Consider the following 22,048-nt stretch of genomic DNA (forward strand, 5'->3'; position numbering starts at 1 on the left):
TCTTGGCCCATCTCTAGTGTCTCTTCTAGGTTTCTCTTGTCCTTTGCCAAAGCAAATCCTCAGTTTCCCTTCCATATTCCCACTCTTTCCTCCTTGGAATTGTGTTTTTCTTTCCTTGTTTCCTCACTTGGTCACACCTCTCCCTTCTCTCCAGCCTTTCTGCCCTTCTCCCTCTTTTTTCCCCTGCCTTATTGAGAATTTTCTTTCCTTCCCTTCCCGTCCCCAGTCTCCTCACCCAGCTCTCCCAGAAGCACGCTTTGGAGTAAAGCCAGTGCCAAATTTTGTGTGGAAGATGACTCCTCACTGATGGCCATAGTTTGCTGTGCCATCACCTCGTGCTTCAACCACATTTTCTGCCACACGCTTATTGTTCCTCTTCACGTGCTTGCACTCCTGCCATCTCCTGCCTTTCCTCTTCCACCAAACTGTGCATGGCTGAAATGGTTGCGGCACTAAAAAGGTCTCCGCTGCGCCGATCTGCGTGTCCCGGGGGGCCGAGGCATTGACCACTGGAACACTGCCTTAAAATGATCAATAACACTGGGTGGCACGCCAACCTCACGCTGGCCAACCAGGGATAACTTGGGGTATTTCCTCATTCCCCGGAGAGAAACAGCTATTGGTTTAATAGAGGCCGTCACCCGAAAACATTGCTGTGCCTCCCTCAGACCACCACGCTCCAGGAGAGAGGAGCTGGAAAGCCTGAAGCCGGCTGCGGGGAACTCTGGAGCCTGGAGGCCATCTTATCCCCGTGTAGAAGGTAAGCAAAGGTATCTACCCGCTTCCCTCAGCATTCAAAAGCAAAACTTTCTAAAACACTAGTTAAAAATTAGAAGCTTGCTCTAGCCGCCTTGCTTAATGAAGCTGTAGAAAGTGCTTTTGTTTACTGAATTAATAAAGTGTTTTGAGTGCTTTTGGCAATCCAGAGTGTTTTCCTAAGCTGTAATAACACGGTCAGATCCTCTGATGTACACAGGTAGCAAAATGGCATTGATTTTGGTGGTAGAGGCTCTCGCTAGGTCTGGTGATTGATGTTTAGGTAAGTTCTCCTTGCAGTTTGAAGTGGTATTGAGATAGGTCAGAGACAATGGGCTGTAAACCCCTGTTCTTCCAGCCAAAGAAGCGTTGTGTTCCTTCACATCGGGCAAAAACTGGGCCCTCCAGCTATGTGCAAAAGATGCAGAAGAGAATTTATAACTCACCTACAAGACTTAGCTTTTACAGAAGGAGGCCAGGCTGTGCCTGTGCTTGTTTGCTTCTCTCTGAGGGGGGAGGGGAAAGTAGGTGAGGTTGGGTAAACACATGGAAAAGCAAAAGTTGGAACGAGAAGGGAAAGCAGACAGGCAAAAGTCAGTGCAAAAAAAAAAGCAAATGCACTGGGCATTTGAGAGAAAGACGGGTGAAATATCCAATATTCTTTCCATTTCCCTCCACTCCCTCCCCGCTTCATCTTGCATTTGCACATTGCCAGTCTGCTTAGATTTGTATCTCTTTCAGCTGGGGCTTGCAAAATGCCCCACCCAATTTTGAGCACTATATAAACAATAGGTAATGACTGTAAACCAAGAAGCATCACTGTTAAAAATGTTCCTTTCTGGAATAGTTTAATGCCAGTTAACTTGTTTTAAAGCTGGATTAAAAAGCATAACATGATTGTAAAGTGCTCAGAAGATAAGTCATATAAGCACAGTGTTCTTACTAAACTTGTAGCAGCAGACAACAATGCAAATTTTTTGCTATAGAAATGCAAACTCAGAAGAAGTCTCTGGCAGTCCCAGCTACCTCACAGCAATATAGGGCATCCCATAAAGTCTTTCTGTTTTCCTTCTCAGTTACAGAGGTCTGAGGACATTGGTCTGTCTTCGTGCCTTACCTCACCTCTTTGCTGTCTTTGTTCTGTCAACAAAGCCGGTTTCAGCCTGTCTCTGGTTTCTCAAATACCTTCATACTATCGTTCACCTGGTTTTTTTTGCTTGGGAACCCAACCTCGATTGATTTCTGTACTCCTAGCCCACTTAATGCCTTCTCAACACCAACTTCTGTCACAGAACTTTCAGGATTAGCCAACGCACATGACTAAATTGAAGGACATTTCACTGTTTACTGCCTCGGTTATTATAAAAACCATTAGCACATAGCAAGCGTAGGCATGCGTGTGTGCATGGGTGCATGTGTGTGCATGTGTAACATGGGTGTGTGTACTGAAACGGTGTGTATCCAGATTATCTTCCCTCTCCTACATTTTCTAACTTGCTCATGGTAGAGCAAAGCCATCTTTGTCATAAACTGTCAGCTTTCTCTGAGGACAGAAACCTGCAGATTGACATTTTGTATTTTTATGCATTTGAAAGCCTTGAGCTGGAGTGAAGCTATGATAAAACATCATGAAGAAGTTGTGATCAGTTTATGCCGTAAAGTTAATGGCAGTGTGAAAGTTCAATAATCTCACTTACAATAGACTAAATTTCCAACCTGACATGGAGAAATATTTGTGGATCCACTTTTGTATTGATCAGCCTTTTCTCTTTGGCTATAGATCACAGCATGGGTGCAGTATGAGCTGGGGTTACTCACTTTGGTGAAGGGGGATATAATAGCAGCCTACATCAAATTTGTAAGGGAGTGACAGAGGTGATGGAGTGATGGGAGAGGATATAACAAGGAGCAACAGCCACGTTTACAGCTTGGGAGATTCAAGTTGGACATGAGGAAAGACCTTTTCACCAAGAGGCTGGGGCAGCCCTGCAACAGGTCACCCATAGAGATGGTGGTAGCTTCGTCCTTGGGGGTTTTCAAGGCTCAGCTATGCAAAGCCATGGCTGACAGAGCAACCTAGTGTTGGTGGTAGTCCTGCTTTCAGCAGGAGGTCAGACTGGAGACCTGCAGAGATCCATTTCAACCAGTGCTTCATTTATGTTGATTCTTTGTTTTTAAAAGATGATTCTTTGATTTTAAAAGAAGAACCTGACCACTGTGAAATATTAAGCTTCTGTTTTACATGTTATGGCAGATCTCTAAAAATGAGGTGGGATGGCTTTGTGACCTGCCCTTAGCAAGTAGCCAAAGGATTAGACATGCTTCCAGTTTTTCAGATATTTTAGTGTGGGTGCCAAACAGCCCCGTAACCCACAGTCTTATCTACCCTTATCTGCAGAACAAGCGCGTCACAGGAAACAGTAATGAAAGTTTCTCCAGTTCTTGACGACAGTGTAGTTTTGACTGAAATAGAGAAAATGCAGCTGGTAGGGGTGCTGGTGAGGCTCCCCAGTCTGCCCCAGTGCCAAGGCAGGGTTGAATGTTTCTATGGCATTCCTGGCAGTCATTTCCTGCTCTTCTACACCGTCAGTGCAGGAGATGTCAAATCAGCTTCCCAAGACAGTGGTCCCAGACAACCTGGTGCAGCCACCTCCCCTTCCACACAAGGCCTTAGCCCCACCATGAAGTCTGCCAGCCAGGGTATCAGTTTGTGCGGCCATGGCTGTGTTACTGATGTTCCAAATGGACAGACAATTGTCCATTAACAACTAAAATGAAACTCTCCATTCATTTCATACCAATACATGCTTAGTCTTGGCAATTTTAAATAAATTCAGTTAAACATTCCAGTTTTTAATAATTCCATTTTAAATAAAGTCTCTGAAGGGAACAGGCTCTGTAGAACAGGATTATCTGTGTAAGTCTTAACTGGAACATTTCTTGCTTCAAAACTGATTCTTCTTTCATAAAAGAACAAAACTGCTGAAATCCCGTGCTCCCTGTGCTGCAGTAACCCAAACCTCCCTGCGTCTTTCCTCAGCAGAGAGCTACCATGTGCACAGGGAAGTGTTCGAGGTGCATTGGGATCACCCTGTTCCCACTGGCGACATGTGCCATAGTCTCCAATATCCTCCTGTACTTCCCCAATGGACAAGTTCTGCAGCTCAGCGAGATAACCGATCTGGTCTGGTTTTTCCATGGCATTCTGGGAGCTGGGATACTGGTAAGAAAGAAGTGTTGCTACTGTTTCTTATAGGGTGTTTTTTTGGTTTGTTTTGTTTTAATTTCAGGGCTAAGAAAACCTTTGTTAACAAAAAAAAAGTCATAGAACTGTCTTTTGCATAAACTTGTGAGCAGCTTAACTGGGAAGTTGGGGTTCATGACGGAGAAAGTACATTCAAGACTGAAAAAGTCCCTAATCACAGGAATACAAGGTATTCCTGAAATAAATGTCAGGACTCCAAGTCAGGAGGAAGCAATAGGACTGACTTCTCATTGTGGAGAAGGGTGACTTGGGTGTTCATGTCTCCATGAGTCAAAGCAAAGCTGAGGTCCTAAGCTTAGCTGGAGGTGGTGAGTTTTCACTATTGGCTGCACCCCCTCGTTACTTCTCTAACTGATTTTATGCTCATGTAATTCACAAAAAACATTAAGGGCAAAATTGAAACATGGTTCAGTAGGTGTTCATTAGAGACCCAGCCAACACTCAATGAATGTGGAGCTGCAAATGGCTTAAACCCCAAATGCCCCCTGTGTTCCCACACACCCACCTACCTCCTTTTGGGTTTGGTCTGGTTTGTATGTGCTCTTCTATAACCAGTTCTCCATTCCACCACTCAGGAAAAATTGCTTTTTTGTGAATATCCATAACTAGAAGGGAACGTGTTTGGGAATACTGATCTTCCCAGTTCATTAGAAAGCCTGCTCCCTCATCCAATAATCCACCCAAGTGCAGATAAAAAGCCAAGCGAGTAACATGCACATGACAAGTACTGGCTGTTACGCAGCCTAGGCAGACGGTAAACTGGCACAGTCACAGCCAGTTACCTGCACGTCAAAAAAATGAGTGTTTAAGAATAATTAACTTAGAGAAAAGCAAATCTCATTCACAGTCAGGCTATGATGCAGCTAACACTTAAGTCTATGGAAAAGCTACAATGGATTTGATTCAGACTCATCTTTCCCAAAGCAGAAACATGGTATAAGATCATTCAATAAATTGTTCTCCACCAGCAGCTTGGCTGCTTCTTCTTCCAGCTACCACTTGGGCCTATTACTCATGCTGAGCTTGAACGTAAGCATGAGTTTGTGGAAGAAAGCCTAAAGGAAGAAGTGGAACTACATGACAGACCTGTGGAAAATTCGTATCACTGCAAGCCCAGGAGTCATTGGCGTTCAATGAAAGGAAAGGTAGATGTTAGGAATGAGAGCATCACAGGCTCAGTGAAAACGTGCCTTCTTTTAAGGCTTCCACAGAGGCTTGCCTGTGGCCAGCACTGCATACATCAAAAATGAGAACAGCAAGTGAGAGGGGAGGGAAAATTTGCATTGACCTTCAAAACACAGCATTAGGAGTAATTATTGATCCACAAACAATGCTGTTGAGTGTACATATTTTCCAGAAAACACCATGACAAATGCCCACAGGTGAAGAGAAGGTAAAAGAAAGTATTATCATCAGCTCCATTTTCCAGGTGCTGGAAGCATGGAAAAATGAAGACTGGCTTCTGGGCCTCATAGGGAGCTAAGCAAAGATCAAGAGTGCCCCATGACTGGAGCCTGGGCCGTATCCTGACTCCACAGCGAGGACAGACCAGGCTGCACTGTGTTCCCCCATGCACCCAACTTCTCCCCAAAGGAAACTCAGGAAAGTCATGCCAACAGGTTGCCTGACCTTGGAGAATCTCCCTGTAACCAGGACACAGCCTCCGGAGCCAGGACTGTGGGGGAAACTTCATAACAGCCTGGCCTGGCTCTGTGAGCCAGAAAACCTGCCTCCACCTGGGACCTTCATCCATAGACTGATACCTAGATCATCAGCACACCCTTTGGCTGAGCAGCCAGCCCCACCCTTTCCTCCTCCTCTGCTGCTTCGCTAATGGAATTTTATATGACATGAAAACCTCTCCATTTCCTTATTTCAAAAGTTTAGGGTGTAAAGAGAGGAAGACTGGCTCCGTGTGTCATAGTAACGTCTTTCCTGATGGAAAGCCTATGTGCAACACTGGGAAATGCCTGACTGAGCCTTGGCTCACGCGTAGCCCTCATTTTACTGAAAACAGCCAAATCTAGCAAATTCTCATTCCCATATCAAGAGGCAGGTGTTTATAATCAGGCACTGCAAAAAAAGAAAGTTGCCAAGCAAACCCTTCATCCTGAGCCAGGCTAATAAATGACACAAAGGTGTTCACAGCTTAGATGGGAAACCTCCAAAGAACAAAGACAGCCCTGGAGGAAAGGGAGCGTTGGTTTGATGGGCAGAGGTATTAGCTCTCCTTCTGAGTGCCAGGCAGTGGCACGCTGGGGCTGAAGCTGCCTTGGGGACCACCTGTGATTATTTAAGAGCTGACTTCTTTCCACAAAGAGGAACGTCTTTTTAACCTCAATGCTCTACTTCTGCAGGCCTCCAGCTGTGATCCAGTGACCACTGCAGGTGCTGGAGGCTGCCGCTGGGATGCACATAGAAGGCAATGGAGAGAAAATCCTTTGAAAAATATTTAGGGCCCTGCAAATCTAAGCAGGTTTCATAACACTGTCCTACACAGAGATATTCACACTACACACATAAATTCCCTGGGCTTCATTCACCATAGACATTCTGCTCTTCCTGCCTTACATGGAACAGTATCTCTCCAACATCTAGTCAGGCTGTTTTTACAGCTTTTACCTTTTTTGTTTGTTTGTTTGGGGGGTTCTCCTTCTTTCATTAACTTTATAGGGACCATTTCCTACTTTCTCAAATACTCATTTTCTTGCGTTGCTCTTTAAGATGCCTACACAACCAGCGGTGGGCAGAGGCAAGGCAGCAGGAGTGCTCTGGCTGCACAGCTAGACCCACAAAAGCTTTCTTGCCCTCTAGCTACCAAACTAAATGCAGCTTTTCCTATCTCCAAAGTGCCTCTGTAAGGTGGCATTATATCCTGAGACACAGATGGTTGCTGACTCCATTGTATCAGTCCAGCTCCATCTGATAATTACCACGGAGAAAGCTGATGTGAACTGGGAGTTCCCTGTTGAGTGAAGTCCATTTTGTAGGTTTTCCAGAAGCTTAGCACAAAGAACCAAAGTCAGATGTGTTTCAGGAAGTTTAAGACTGATTTCCCATTCATAATCCAGAGCAGGATGCTCAGAAGATTTAAACTCACATAATTCTTACTGCAGTGATGCATCTTTTCTGAGCAGAAATTCCATTTTCTCAAAACTGATGTTTGTTCCTGAAAAAAAACAACAAACCCCTGCTGAAAAGAAGCAGTATAGCTTCAGCAGCCCGAATTACTGTACCAGAAACTTGCCAGCCAGCTCTAGCTGTAATCCCACACTTCTTCCTGAGTTACTCTTCAGTAAGCACCAACATGTAAGCAGGCGTAACTTACAGAGAAGAGGCAGAAGGTAGTTCGCATTTGAGGAACATGACGCCCCAGCTCCTAGACTTTAAAAACCATCCCAGCAGAAGTACTGCACACCAATTCAGCTTGTGCTTTTCTCACAGGTTATTTTGCCGGCATTCATGATGCTGGGAGCAGGCGGAGCAGGATGTTGCGCTAACAGATGTGGGGTAAGTGGATATTTATGTGTTGAAATGGCACTATAGGGTTTGCACAATAGCTCTCAGATGGCTGCTCAGCAGGTGGAAACGTACAATGACAAACCATCACACCACCATCAACAGCCATGTCAGGGAAATGCAGAAGAAGAGCTTGATCTACAGCGTCCCTGGGCTGGCGCTGAGAGCTCAGTTAGCCAACAAGAATGTTATGATATCGCAGCCACTGATATGAGGGAAATCATACTCAGCCAGGGCAGGTACTGGAGCATTTAGTCACATCACTGAGGGCAGAGGGGGACAAAGCTACTTCACTTCACCCCACATAAAGTAAAGCACGGCTCCAGCTTCCTCCTGCTCAAGGCGATCCTAAAGACTGAGACAGGTACCTGTTCCTTCTGCTTTCACCCGGTCCTGTTTCCTCCATACCCTTCCATGGCAATTTGCTTTTCCACAGGTTCATCCCTGCTTACCTCTGTAGGGGCAGATAGGTCCCCTACTTTGCAGGCCCATGCTAAAAGCCTGAGCTGCTGCTGGCACTAAGGAGCCAGCACTGCTTCCTGGAGGCTGGTCCCCATGGAAGGCTTTGACCCGTAGCACACGTTTGCCCAAGAGTTATGCACACGAAAGGTGCAAATGCAATTTGGGCTCTCTGTCATCCAGAAAAAGGCCAGAGAGACTTTCTCCCTTGATAATTAAGAATATTATAAAGCAACATGTTATACAGGCATCTCCATTAATCCTCAAGCCCTGGGCACAGACTTCTATGTGGCTATCATTATTAGCAAGAATAAACTGACTTAGGAATTTTTTTTTAGTCTGCATCCTTCCCAGAAGCAGCCTGGAACAAGAGATTCCATACAATAAAGCATGCCTCTTCTGTACTCTTCAATTAATGTTTAGTTTGATCCATGAGAAGACCTTTACCTCTTCAAGATGTTTTGCTTAAGTGAATTCATTATTCTAACATTCTTCATTAGGATGTCAGCAAGTACATCCCAAGGGACATGTCATTACATTGATTTTACCAAATGTCACATGCACAGAGAGGATGCTAACGATGGCCAAGTAGGCCAGTTGCAGAGCCGGGATGTGAGCCTAGGCACCCTGAACCCAGTGCCTGAGCCAGCTGCTTCTCCTGGTTTTGAGTGATGTAGAAAGTGGTGGTGAAAAACAGCTGTACTGTGGGTGTTCCCATGCTCTGCTGAACATGGTAAGTCATGAGGGGAAATTCAGCTGAACCAGGCTCAGTTCACACAGCATCTCAGGGCTCCCTTCTCCATCCTTCATCCCAGCACTAAATATTACAGAGCCAAGAGTCAAACTTCCCCAGACTGGCTGGGTTCACTCCCCCTGCCCACTGATGCAGGCAGTAAGCACAGTGCCATCCAGCAGCCCACATCCGCAGACCTCCCACACTCCTCCACTCCCCTCCACCACCCTTTCGCTGTCTGAGCCATTCCTAGCAGCAGCACATGGATGCCTGTCTGCACCTTCCCATCACTGATCGGTTACCTACAAGCTGTTCCTCCTCTTCCTTATTTGCTGTTATAAAGGAATACAACAGACATTGTTGAGAAAGTAGTTGGATTATGCATTACGATATTGATGGCCAGGTGGTGAAGCTACTCAAACCAAACTAGAGAATAGGCTCGGTAAGGACAGTGTATCTTTGAAAATGCTGTCTTCTGGGACTGCAGGAATTGCCCACCTCTTTGAGGTGGAAAGGGGTGAAGCTCTACAAATCACTCTATGGTTTAAACAGAATCAATCTCAATGTAGAGATGAGATGGGGACATGAGCAAAGAGCAAGTGGCTATGAATGGCATTAAAAACAACCATTTCCCCTGCACAGCTCATGGGGAAGAGTGATTTCCAAGCATTCAAAAAGAGGTGAGTATTACAGGGAGATCTGAAGGCTAATGATGTGCTTCTTCAGGAGAAGAAACCTCAGGGAAGCTTTGCTTTGGGGATAGAGGGAGGAAATGCACAGACACCCACAGCAGGGTTGCTCAGATGCCCTGACCGTATGGGTTGTATACCCAAGGCAGGGCATGGTGTGAATCACCAGGCACTGGAGAGCAGAGGAGCCCTGGGACTGGTTCAAACACTCATGATGGCAGCGACTTCCCAAGGTGCCAGAGCTCCTTGCGAGGTGGGTCTGGGTGGACCTGATAGGGATTCCCCAGCTCTTGGTGGCTTGTCCACCAACTTCTACCTGCTGGCAGAGAAATAGCCCACACTGAAGCTACTCAGGAGCCTCTGTAATCCAAAGGTTAGTTTGTCCACCTTTCTGCTTTGGGGACCTTAGGTATTAAATTGTAATTTACACTGAATACTGAGCATTGCTTTTCATAGGAAAAAAAAAAAGGCTAAAGAACTAATACTGGTCAGAATTATTATTCAATCAGAACATAACCATTTTCCTCAGGGTAGGGACTCTATCCTATTATATTTTGTGCAATCCCTAGTTTAATAGTTTCAGACTTCATCACAGCCTTTACACACTGCTGAAGTATCAACAACAGTAAATAGTAATTACTAAATTTCTCATCCTTTTATTCACCTTATTGAGTTCTCCAGTTCACAGTGATTATGTGCTGCATTAAGTAAGTTTTTTCATTAATCCATTTTAAATTGTTGCCTGCAAACATACCTAGATGGCTTCTTGTCCTTGCATTATGGAGTAATGATTTTGGAAAGTAATAGATTTAGAAAGCTTCCGTGTCTTGCAGCTTAGCCTGTACACAACTGAAAGCATCCACTGCACTGGCACAATGAGGAAAAAAGGCCCCCCAAAACACAGCTTCTATTGTTGCATCAGCAAGCATACTCCAGTATTTCTCTCTAAGTCTTCCTTAAGAGTTACTAGTAGAACAAGACTAGCCATAACAGCTTTCCAGACAAACAAACCTAGATAAGCAAAGATATCTGGATAACCAGACAGGATATTAATGCCACAAAAAAAAACACCTCCAGAGAAAGAAACAGAGAAGAAAGAAATGTGCATGAAACAAGAACCAGGGCAATAAAGAGCAGCACAAGCTGGGACAGGAGGAACTTGGTAACTTCACCAAAGCAGCTGATCCAAATGCTCAAAGAATTAATGCTAAAAGTCTTCATCAGTTCACCAGAGACAATCCAATTCTGTGAAGGATAAAGCAGGGAAAACATTAAAAGAAAATCAGCAAAAATGATCAGCTAAACCTTTGCAAGAGGTAGAGAACAGGCCAACACCATGGGAAACTAATTTCAACAAACTCAAGCATCCCAGCTTAGACCTCACGTTGCAACTGAAGACACAAATGAGGAAAATAAAGATTAAAAAAAAAAAGGTAAATGAAAATGGTACAGCTAGGGAAAATGCTGAAAGGTTGATCTGATGTGATAGTTAATAAAATTGTTGGATTTCCATAGAATATGGGACAAGCCTCCAGAAAAGACACCAGAAGAGTAGATATAATGGGGAAATGCCACTGTGTGTCTAGAAAATGCCCAGGAGAGCCAATTTAACAGCTGCAGCAACTTCAGACTCCCCTTTCAGTGACAAGTAGTCTTTGTCTATATAACATGTGCACAGTAAAGGAAATAGGTGAGATGAAGCTAGCCATACAGCCAACAGATTTCAAATGAGAAAGTAATGTGTCAAAGAATAGTCATCAAAGATAGCACTGATGAGTACTACTAGTACTAACCACTATCATAAAACATAGTAGTAGCAAAAGACCATTTAACTTTTTCTATCATAATTGTCTTTGGGATGCCCATACTGCTATGCTGTGCTAAAACTAATCGTTAGCATAATTAAGATCCTTCAACCAAGATGCAGAATGCACAGTTGAAGTAAATGAGAAAATAGGTGGGGAGAAGTGGTTCAGCGTAGGTAGGAGTTTCAGACAGAGTATCAGTCACTCACCTTCACCGCGAGGCATGGCTGGTGATCTTATTATGAGAGACGGTGCATCAGCTACAACCCAGCACTACTTTGGTCTGGGACAATATACTAAATTACCTACATTTTGCTGACAATGAAGCTCTGCTAAAAGGCAACTCAGCCAACATGCAGATAAAGACAAAAAGTGTCCAGCTTTGCAAAAAAAGACAGTTATTAATCAGTTATGATGAAATAAATCTCATGAGAAATCCCAGCAACTTCTAACTCAAGGATTGCTTTAGAGGCAAAAGGACACAAAAAATGAGTCAATTCACACGCTGGCAGCATGCAAGGTTGTACAGAAAGCAGTAATGTCATCAGCTGGCAAGTTGGAAACTGCATTCACCAGCTTGAACACGTTTGGATGGTGAATAGTTTTCAAGACTATGTCACAGATCTGCAATGTGGATGGTGGATATTTCCATTTGGCTCTGTAATGCAGTGCTCTGTGGGGCAGCTGGCATTAGGAGAAGGTTTCTACCTTCCTTGTGGGCTATTAGTTTTCACTGGTATTTGCTGGCAATAGGGAAATGTTGCCAGAGGTATTTGGCTTCAAACCCAAGTCATGGACGGGAGCGTTTCGCATGTGCTTCCTCAGCCATGCCTCTGCCCTGACTCCGAGGCAGTCCTGCTGCCTTGCCCCTAGTCCAGGTCTTCCCCTGGCTCTGGCAGGCTGCTCCAGAGTTTTCTCTTCTCCTTCTTGGCAGACTTGTGAAGAACCACAGGCAGGGTCTCTTAACAAGACTAGTGGGAAGCCTGTCCCAGATACACCACCAGTAGCACCTGCTTGAGATTCTTGTTTCTATATACAAACAGCAAGCAGATACATTCCATCCATTAATAGAAAACTACCCCAAAACAGAGAAAAGGTAACGTTTCTGTGGGGGCGGCCAATGTAAAACATACAGGTGCATTACATTGCCCAGTCAGAAACACCGTTGTTGTCAGTGGGAAAGCAATTAATTCTGCTACAATTAGGCACTGTAATTCCCTCAGCTCCCTTTCCCAGCTTTCAGCTGTGAAGACTCTCTGCCAGCATTCACTACACCAGATACAGGGAGAAAATTTTATCACAAAAGCATCTTTGAACACAGCACAAACCAGGAGTACTGTATTTTACAAAGTATGTTCAAAGCATTTCAATCTAACATTTCATGGAAGACATATCCTAGAATATGCAAACCTAAAAATACAGGCTTAGGATCAATTGTAAAGGTTTTTAATAATTTTCCAGTATAAAATTTACTGCACTGACATGTGATGACATACCATGCAAGGTATGTTGCTGTTAACCCTGGTGTGCTGAACGGCAATTGCAAACTCCATTTACTTCGTTAAGAACTTCTGTAGGGAATACAAAATGGAGTGGACGGAGTAGTCTATCATGGCTCTAATGTTAAAAACTAGAGCTTCCTTAATTCTTGTTCCAGTATTGCTATTTAAGCTCTTCTGGATAATTCGAAGTCACCGCTGGTTCATTTCTGCATGCAGCACAATTAGATTTCTCAACATGAGCAGTGGCAACCACATGTCATGCTGTTGCAAAATGAAGGAAAGCAGCAATAAGAAAGGCTCGTTTGAATTCCTCATCAATTAGCAAAAACAACTAATGCATCTTCTGTTGTTTTCATACCTGGTTGGTAGTTGCTTGCTAGTTTCTGTTGGTACAAGGGCTGAGAAAGGTGCTGTTGGTGAAGAGGTGGAAATGCCAAGGCACATGATGTAGACCACATCAGGCCAGTACTGGCCTCATCTTGCCTTTTTGAAAGACGACCACCAGATTTTTCATAATTGATTCGTCAAGTATAAAACTCTGAATAATTAAAGCTCTGGGCTTACCCACTTTTAAAAGCAAAACAAATACAGTCTGAAATCCTTTCACATCTAGGATAGCTGCACTAGTCAGAAAAAGTCAACTATTCTTTATTCCCACAAATACCATACTATTATTATGAGTTTCAGCATATAGTAAGAAATAGGTAAAGGTCGTTTCCGTCTCATTCAGTGTAAGCTTTCCGTGCTACTCAGTGCCTCTGTGCATGTGATGTTGAAGGTCTTTTCCCTTTCAGATGCTGCTGTCAGTGGTCCTGGCTGTGCTGGGATTTGCAGGAGGAGCATATTGTGCAGTCATCTCCTCACTGGGGCTGATTGGGGGCCCTCTATGTGACACGGGTGATGGAGAATACCTCTACCCTTTCAGGAATGACACTCTTGAGTGAGTATGACTTACAGGCTCCTCCAACTTCACTTTCCGTAATCCACCCCCGCCCGACTCCCCCCCCCCCCCCCCCCCCCCGCCATCTTTCTATAGCAAATTTGAGTTTTTCCAAAGTGAACTGATGGTCCACCCGGTCTACAAATAAATTCACATTTCTCTGAGCCAGCATGTTCCAGCTGATCATCTCTTTGACCAAGGATCAACTTTGGGCAAACTGCCTGAGTTTCTTCTGTTGTGCTTGTCAGCAGCCCCTTGTGCAAGTTGCACCACGCTTTCAAAAGGCTGCTGAGCTATGACTCCCACCGGAGTCAAAAGGAAATGTTCGATAAGTATGCCACATTAATCTGTTAAATCACCATGAACTGAGTCTACTCTACCTACTTCTGAAAAGCAAAGCAAAAATCTTTTCTAACTCTTCAAAGTGAACCTTGGCAACCACGCCCTTCAAGCCAGAGCTAGAGATGATGGATGGACTGGGCTGAGATACCACAGCAGGAATGGAGAATATGGAGACACATTTTTAAAACCATTAGGGACCTTTCCCTTTAGTTATTAGCACTGCCATAAAACAAAAGGGACATTCTTGTGCATGCAACAAAGTACAGGTGTGGCTCTCTTCCCAGTCATCAATTGCACCTCTGCAAAGGCAATTCTGAAGAGAATCACCAGCTTTTACCAATCATAGTAGAATTTGAGACTCATTTTGTGCAATCAAGTTCAGAAAATGTAATGCCAGAAAACACAGAAAGCATTCTCAAATTTTAATTTTCTAATACATTGCCAATTATTTTTCTCTGTCACAGAGACAATTATTTGTTCAACCAGACAACATGGAGCATTTGCAAAGAACCTGAAAACATCATCCTTTGGAATATTGTCCTTTTCTCTATTCTCCTGGCCATTGGTGTGATTGAAGCTATTCTTTGTTTTATTCAAGTCATCAGTGGACTTACCGGCTTCATATGTGGCACATGTATGAGGAAAAGAAAGGTTGGTATGCAGTAAAAGGTATCAGAGTGCTTTGCATTCTTACCACTTTTATTTTTCAGGATCTGGGAATGGTACATGATCAGAGAGATCTGCACAGCCCCTGAATGAGCTCCTCCAGGGAGCTGAGGCAGTACAGATGCATTTGCACACTGTCTCTCTCTCCCTCACATTGTAGTCAGGGATCACCCGGTCCTCAGATATTTCAAAACAGCAGAGCAGTGTGATGTATTGACATGCTCAGCTGCATGGCTGTTTTCCTATTCAAGAGTCTTTTTGCTAAAGTATAATGAGCCCCAGCATCTGTAAGTGACAAAGATGAGAAGTAGAGGTGTTTTTAGTTGGTCAACAGTAGTAAAAATGTCATTTTACAAAATGAAAGAAAACCTCTTTCAAGTTTCATTTATCACCACTGCTTCCTTTTCACTGTTTATTTTCATTGTACAAGAAGCTTGCAGTAAGTCTGATATCTCTCTGGGATATTAATTAATCATCTTTCATTCATTGCCTTTCAGACAAATATTTCTGGAATGTGAATGATCTACAGGGAATGCCGGCACAAGCCCCACGCTGCCGATTCACATACAATAAGGATAGTGCACTGTGCTGTATTTATGGGGGGATGACAAAGAAAGCCCAAAATGTTCAGGAGTTTCATGGGGCAAAATAATTTTTTAATAAAGAAGCCAGGGTGGAAAAAGACTAGATCATTTAGATCTGAGACTCCAAATTTTCATCTCTCTAAATATTCCTGCTAAATCTCAGGTATTGGCAAAAACACTAATCTGTCTGGTCCTGACTGCCGTACTTGTGCATAAAACACAAAAGTCCCCAGATCAAAGCTCACCACTTGCCCTCTTGTGTATACGGGATACTGAACCATTGTTAATGTATGCATTTATCAGCTGCACAAAGCAGGCACTCTCTGGCTGGATGTAAATAACCTCCCATCCCTTCCAAATCCCACCTTGAGCTCACCTGTCTGTTCCTATTAACTTGCTACCCAGACACTCCCAGATTTAAATTAGGATGTGCAGAGAATATATCGAGCGGCACCTGTGACACTGCAGAGGCAATTGAAGCATGCAGTTTTCAGCCTCCCTCAGCCACCCTGGAGCCAAATCCCCTTGTGCTCATTTGGTAGCTTGCTACCATTGACAAAGTCCAGTGCACTTCTACATCAGTTCTTCAGGAGCATCTGAGAGACGTGGTAGCCCTGGAGGGGCATTTGGGTCAATATAGACAGTAGGGTTTGGAGCAAGAGTTTAACAATGGCCGGTTTAACTAAAGGGAGAACCTCAGCACCAGTTTTGCCCTCACGAGACTGCATAGGAGTCTCACTAATTTCCACACAGGTCCGTAGGGCTGTTCTAGAATAGATCACATGGACAAGCAATTAACTGGTAAAGATAAACATTAAATTGATAAAGGTAATAATTTTGTGCAGCTTAGTAACAAATAAGAGATATAATCTGAAAGGCAACAAATTGCATCAGTCTTAGTGTTACAGCAACAGTAATCCCAACCAGGAACTGTGTAATTCCCCATCATCACTCAAGATCAAGCCCTTGATGCTAAAGTCCATGACTGGCAGATTTCAGAAACCCCATCATTTCAGTGCCTTCCTCAAAGGTTAATTCCTGGACGTGCCACTGAATTCCCTGAGTCAGCCAAACTGTAAGATAATCTTTATCCAACCTGAAGGCATGTGTGCAGTTATGAAAATCTGAATATATTCAAAGCACTTGGAGTCTATTTTTCAAAGAGAGACATTTATGTTTTCTCAGTCGAAAGTTGTTCATATTTCTGCATTGTAGCATGGGAGCAAGTTATTTGAACACAGTTATAGCAGACACACATGCTTGTTTGTGCTGTCCTCTAATGCAGCATGCAAACCTCTTTATACATAATGGGGAAGAAAACGCCAGTTATGCTGAGATGAGAAGCACATGTACACTTCCTTGGAGCATAGCTTCACCCCTAGAAGCAGGAAATTTGACCATAAAACTTAAAACTACCTTCTGCAAAAAAAGCGTAAGACTTGTTGAAGTTTGCAATCACGACTAGGTGCATCCAAACCTGCCAGGTGGCTTAAAAAGCTCATGTACATTGTCAGCAGTGAAGCCTGGACAGTGCTGCCATATAAAGTGGACATCAAAACAAAGCCAACTGATTCAACCAGGAAAAGAGTCAAGGAGGCAGCTAGAAGTAAGGACATCCAGCATGTAGCCAGACCAAGAGAGACTCCTTCATCAGCAGAGGGCCTCTATGAGCTCTTCACAGCGCCTAAATATCAGCCCTGCCCTCATCCTTTAGTTTTGTCTCCCTGACTCTCATCTCTATGATAAAGCCGGTTTGGGCTGTGCCAGCACCAGGAGAGGAAGAGGTACCCACTGGCACACACCACCTCCAGCACCGGAAAGTAAATGCACTGTACTGCTGCCATCTGCTTGTTCCAAGCTGTCCTGCCCTGGCAATGTTTAGTGTCACATCTGTGTGCTAACGGGGACACCCTCTGTCCTGTCAACTGTGCAATCACTTGCCTCACTGATATATGTAAATATTAAATATTGTTATTCTGAAGTTATTTTCTGGCTTGACTTGTGTGACCTAAAGGACTTGTGACTTCAAACTAGCTCTGGCAGGAAGACACATGGAATAACACAGAAATTCATCTTGTCTAACTTGAACCACTGAAAAGGAGTCTTTTCCGGGGTAGGCATCAAGCCACATAGTCCATGGAGAGAGGCAGCCTTTCCCCAGCCCATACTGAAAGAGATGTCTAGAGCAGACAGGAGGAATTGTCTCTCCAGGCAAGATTCAGTTGTCCACCCTAGACAGGAGCATCTGGTGCCATTTGAAGTGCAGCAAAGCATCCTGCTCAGCCTCCAGATGCCACTTGAGGTGGCAAAGGCCTCCCATGTGTCCTGTGTCACACCTGAGAGCCACTCGCAGATCTCTAGAGACCCAAGTATCTCAGCTGGAGCTAGCAACACAGAGGTGTGGGTGACCAAAGCAAATGCCTGTCTCTTGCAAACACAAGGATGCTAAAAATTCATTTAGCCAAGATACCTAAAGGTGGCGAAAATGAGGTGAAATCATTTCAGCTCATGGCTTTTCAGATCCCCCAAATAGCCTTTTACATATGTGCCAAAGCCTGAGCTCTCAGAAATGTCACCAAGAGCCTTCTCCGGGAGCCAGCCAGCACATCACAACAGGGGCGGCTCCTCGCACTGAGCACTGCAGAGAGACCTGTAAGAAAATGACTACATAATACTAATAATAATTTTGGTTTGGACAGAGAGTTGGTTCAACTAAAGATAAAATATGATGTTTCAGAATTGGTATTACTACAGATTTTAATTTGGTTTTTTTTCCATAATGAGAAGAATTATTTCAGTGAAATCTCCTAACAAAGGAAAAGAGGCATTTTGTCTCTGAAATGTTTCATGTGTTGTACACATGAAGAATTTAGTAAAACTAAGGAACTCATAATATTCTTCTATATCAATCTTTTATGTCTGTTCACCTTCTATCTATCTATCTATCTATCTACCTACCTACCTACCTATCAATCTGTCTTCTCTATATCTACCAATCTTAAATAATTAATGGTCAAAAACTCATACAAGCATAATGAAAAAATATTTGTTTAATTTTTGTATTTATTACTCACTGTGCAGTCTCACCACACAGGTTCTCATACAAGGAGTAAAAATGTGTTACATTCTCATAAAATTATTCCTCTCTCTTCTGCATTTGAAACTCATGCAGATCAACCACTTGCAAATAAATCTTCATTGGTTGGAAGAAATAATACTTCTAACACATGAGGAAAAAGTGTTCCTGGGATTGTCTTGGGAAAGGAATAAAACCTTAGACTAAGCACACCGTGTGAAAAATTGTAAATGTTTGGAGACAAATGGCCCGGTGTTTCAGCTGCCAGGATCAAGGACATGATTCAAATACCTGGGTTGGAAACCACAGACTAATTCATACCAACTCATTTCAAGAGGAACTGTCAGATCATTTTGATGCAAATAGCTCAGATGCCTCAGGCCCCAGTGCTCGTTTTTTCTTGGTGAGCAGAGCAAAGCAAACCAGTGAGAGGCTGGTCCCCACAGACTTCCCTGTGCCACAGCCTCTGCTCTACTGCCCCATCCCCAGCTCCTCCCAGGGAGCTCCTCACAGGCAACCACTTCTTTGCAAAGAAACTTCAAAAACATCCCAAAGAAAATAGTAATAATAATTAAAAAAAAACCAAAATGATCTTTCCAGATTCTCAGGGTACTTTATTTCATTTCCTACAGAGCACCAGCTCACTGGGCTTGTCCCTTCCCGGAGGAGTGACCGGGGAGAGCCACCCTTCAGAAATGCCCTTTCCTGCTGGACCTCTCTCACTCCACAGCCCCCCTTTCATCCTGAGCCCATGGGCCACAGAGGGCAGTCTAAAGCTTGTCATCAATAATGTAGCACATTTAACCCAGAAAGGCAGGGCAAGGGCTTTACCTTAGGCACAGAGGCCACTGTTTTTTCCATCTTTATTTCTTCCTGTCAGTTAGCTTCAAAGCTGAGTAGCTGTAAGTGCTCACTACCATGCAGATCATTTCCACCATAGATAGAAAACTCCCCTGGTACACAGCACTACTCACTTTCTTCCAGGCGCTCCTCTATTTTTATCAACCACCTATGTCAGAGTTTGTTCCATCAAGGTCAAGTGATAAGAAGAGCGAGCAAGAGCTCAGCTGAGTATCCCCCAAGTAGATACTCAGAACCATTGGAGATACACCAGAATATCCTGGCTGCTGCTCCAGAAGGGCATGTGTCTCCCACAGGGGCTCTGTGACATCTGCTTGCCCATGTGGACATCTCAGAGGCTTTAGAGCATCTCAGGTGGCACCAGCCATCTCTATGTGAGCATCTGAATCAAGCTCTGAAACATCTACTGGGTACAGCGACACCGCTCTTAAAAGCAGTCCTGAGTCCCGCAGACTGAGATCTGCCCTCGCCCTGTCCTGCCTCACAGGACCTAAAATAGGTCAGTGAATCACCTCCTAAAATTGCATATTTCTCCCCACGGGTTACACAGGGAGCTTGAAGTGAGTGGTGCAGCAGCTGGCACCCGAAGATGCAGCCCTCCATCATGAGTGGGGAGGTGAAGTCCACCTCAAACATCACTCCATTAGTGAGATTTCTTTTTTTTTTGTAAAATAGATGCATTAGCTGAGAGTCATCTAGTGGCAAAAGAGCACAACAGATTCAGCAAAGAACTGGTATTCTTGATATCACCTCATGCTTTTACAATCCATCTTCCATGTACTGTATATCATCAAAAACACTCCAGTCTCAGATGAACTACCTTACACATACTTTTTCTCTAAGCCTCCTTCATCCCATTAGGTAACGTTTTCACTTACATTTTGTCCTACCACATCTGCCCTCCATCCCTCTGGGTCTTTAAATTGTTTCCCTGCAGATTTTTATGCCTGCCACTTTTTACTGTTTTTTTTTTCAAGAGATGATAAAAAGCAGAGTCAGTCCAGACGTTCTCTGCAGATGTCAAAGGACAAATTCAAATCTTGTTTTGGACATGTTGAATTTAGTTGACCCCCACATGAAGGATGCAACACCAGGTGTTTCCTCCCAGGAGTGCCTGGCTGCAGAGCGGGCTGAGACCTGGCTGCCTGCACCTTCAGCCACATGCATCTTCAACCCTATTCTGTTCCTGCCTAGGAAATACACTGCAAAACATTTGTTCATTGAAAAAATCTTAGTGTGTGTCTGTGTGTAAACAGCATTTTAAAAGTTTTTAAATCATCCCATTTTGTGCAAGGAAGGCAACCCAGAGAAACCAATGGCTCCATTGCCACCGACAGCTGCAGTTTTGACTACTTTCTAGCACATACATTTAAGGTGGAAGGGAATGTTTCTAATTACCACACAGAAAATGTGCCTTCAAAATGCACAGTGTCCCTTTTTGTACCTAAATAATTGGGTCAAAGTTAAAACCCCTTACTCAGTCAAAATAGCATTTGTTTATAAATATAAAGGAATATTTCTCCTAAGGCAGGATAAGTAATCATCTGGTTGTCAGGCTTTTTCATCTTTTCTAATTTTCACTTTTTTTTAAATACTTCTTATAGAGTCTTCCCACCAGATCACTGCATAACTTACTGAAACCCTTATTTTCCCTTGTACAGAGAGGTGTCACGGAAAACATGGGGTTCCTACACTTCTCCCCTCTTCTTCCCACAGCCATTGCCCATGTGCCCATGTGTTCCTACCATGTCCTGCCCATGGGACATGCTTAACCTGTGCCACTGTCATTTCCATGCACAGCTACTCCTGGCTGTCTGCAGGAGATGGCACACTGCAGAAAACCTTCCTAAAGATTTGGGCTTTCAAACTCCTGAGTGCATCTGTGAAGAAGAAATCTGTGATTTCCATGTGGAAAGGAGCTACCCGCTCCACAGATGAACGCGAGTATCCAGGAAAGCCAAGCAAGTGCCCTAAACAGGGCAGGTTTTACATAGAACTGGTTATGAAGAATCATACCTGGACAGATGAAAAACATTCACAGGGCAACTAAAAAGATATTGGTATGGCAACTCTATAATAAATGTAACTGACTTAATTCCTTAACACATATATGAGTTTTTCTCAGAATTATGTCTGTTTAAAGGGAGCTTCACAAAGTAGTTTAAAAAAGTCCTTATCTTTCCTGTAGTTTTAGTGCCGAGTCTAACAACACCTTGCTCTCTTGCCTGTTTCCAGCAGCGAAATGATAATGCACTTGCTTTGAATATCAGCATGCAGCTCCTTCAGTTGGTCAGTGGTAAATCTTCTTTTACTGTTTCCTAGGTTTATTTTGATGATTATTGTGGGTTTAGTTCAGTCAACTTTAAACAGACAAATTCTTAGCCCTATCTTCTGCGTTAGCCTTGTGCCTAGAACCTAGAGAAATAGATTATTTTCATACCATTGCATATCAGACAAAATATAACATTTACCCTCCTTTAAGCCAAGCTAGTATTACCCCTCACATCAGTGCTCCATTGCTCTTATCAACACTAATTCCTACCCTCTTAATCTCTGCTCCCCAGAAAAATAAGATTGGATATCTTCTGAAGAAGGGGGAAGACTGAAGAATTGCCAGTAGTCCTCCAAAGACAGAGACTCTGCATCCAGTTCTCAAGACTTTTGGGTTTATGGCTCTGTTTTATACTGCATCTTTCCTTACAAAGTACAGCAAACTAATACTTAGCAGTTTCTTTACAAGGCGGCACTATTTTTTCTGATTTATTCCTTTTTTTTTTGATTGTGGGCTCCATCAAAGAATATTATAATCAAGCCACTATTCCTCTCTATGCTCTAAACTAAGCAACAGAAA

General features: G+C 43.6%; 1 protein-coding gene across 1 annotated transcript; it reads left to right on the forward strand.

Moving 5' to 3' along the window:
- Positions 1-664: 664 nt before the first annotated feature.
- Positions 665-17,241, forward strand: LOC143155480 (transmembrane 4 L6 family member 1-like). Its single transcript, XM_076328295.1, has 6 exons — positions 665-760; positions 3,797-3,979; positions 7,466-7,531; positions 13,523-13,668; positions 14,475-14,661; positions 15,174-17,241. The coding sequence occupies exons 2-6, from the start codon at positions 3,809-3,811 to the stop codon at positions 15,192-15,194; spliced, it is 591 nt and encodes a 196-aa protein (XP_076184410.1). The 5' UTR covers positions 665-760; positions 3,797-3,808; the 3' UTR covers positions 15,195-17,241.
- Positions 17,242-22,048: the final 4,807 nt, after the last annotated feature.

The sequence above is a fragment of the Aptenodytes patagonicus genome, chromosome 1 (genome assembly GCF_965638725.1).
Source record: "Aptenodytes patagonicus chromosome 1, bAptPat1.pri.cur, whole genome shotgun sequence".
NCBI classification, from domain to species: domain Eukaryota; kingdom Metazoa; phylum Chordata; class Aves; order Sphenisciformes; family Spheniscidae; genus Aptenodytes; species Aptenodytes patagonicus.

Excerpts from the sequence above, each read along its gene's own strand:
- LOC143155480 (XM_076328295.1), top strand. The coding sequence starts at position 3,809 with ATGTGCACAGGGAAGTGTTCGAGGTGCATTGGGATCACCCTGTTCCCA. Across the intron at positions 7,532-13,522 it reads GTTGCGCTAACAGATGTGGG|ATGCTGCTGTCAGTGGTCCT; the intron begins GTAAGTGGATAT and ends TTTCCCTTTCAG. Across the intron at positions 14,662-15,173 it reads CATGTATGAGGAAAAGAAAG|ACAAATATTTCTGGAATGTG; the intron begins GTTGGTATGCAG and ends ATTGCCTTTCAG.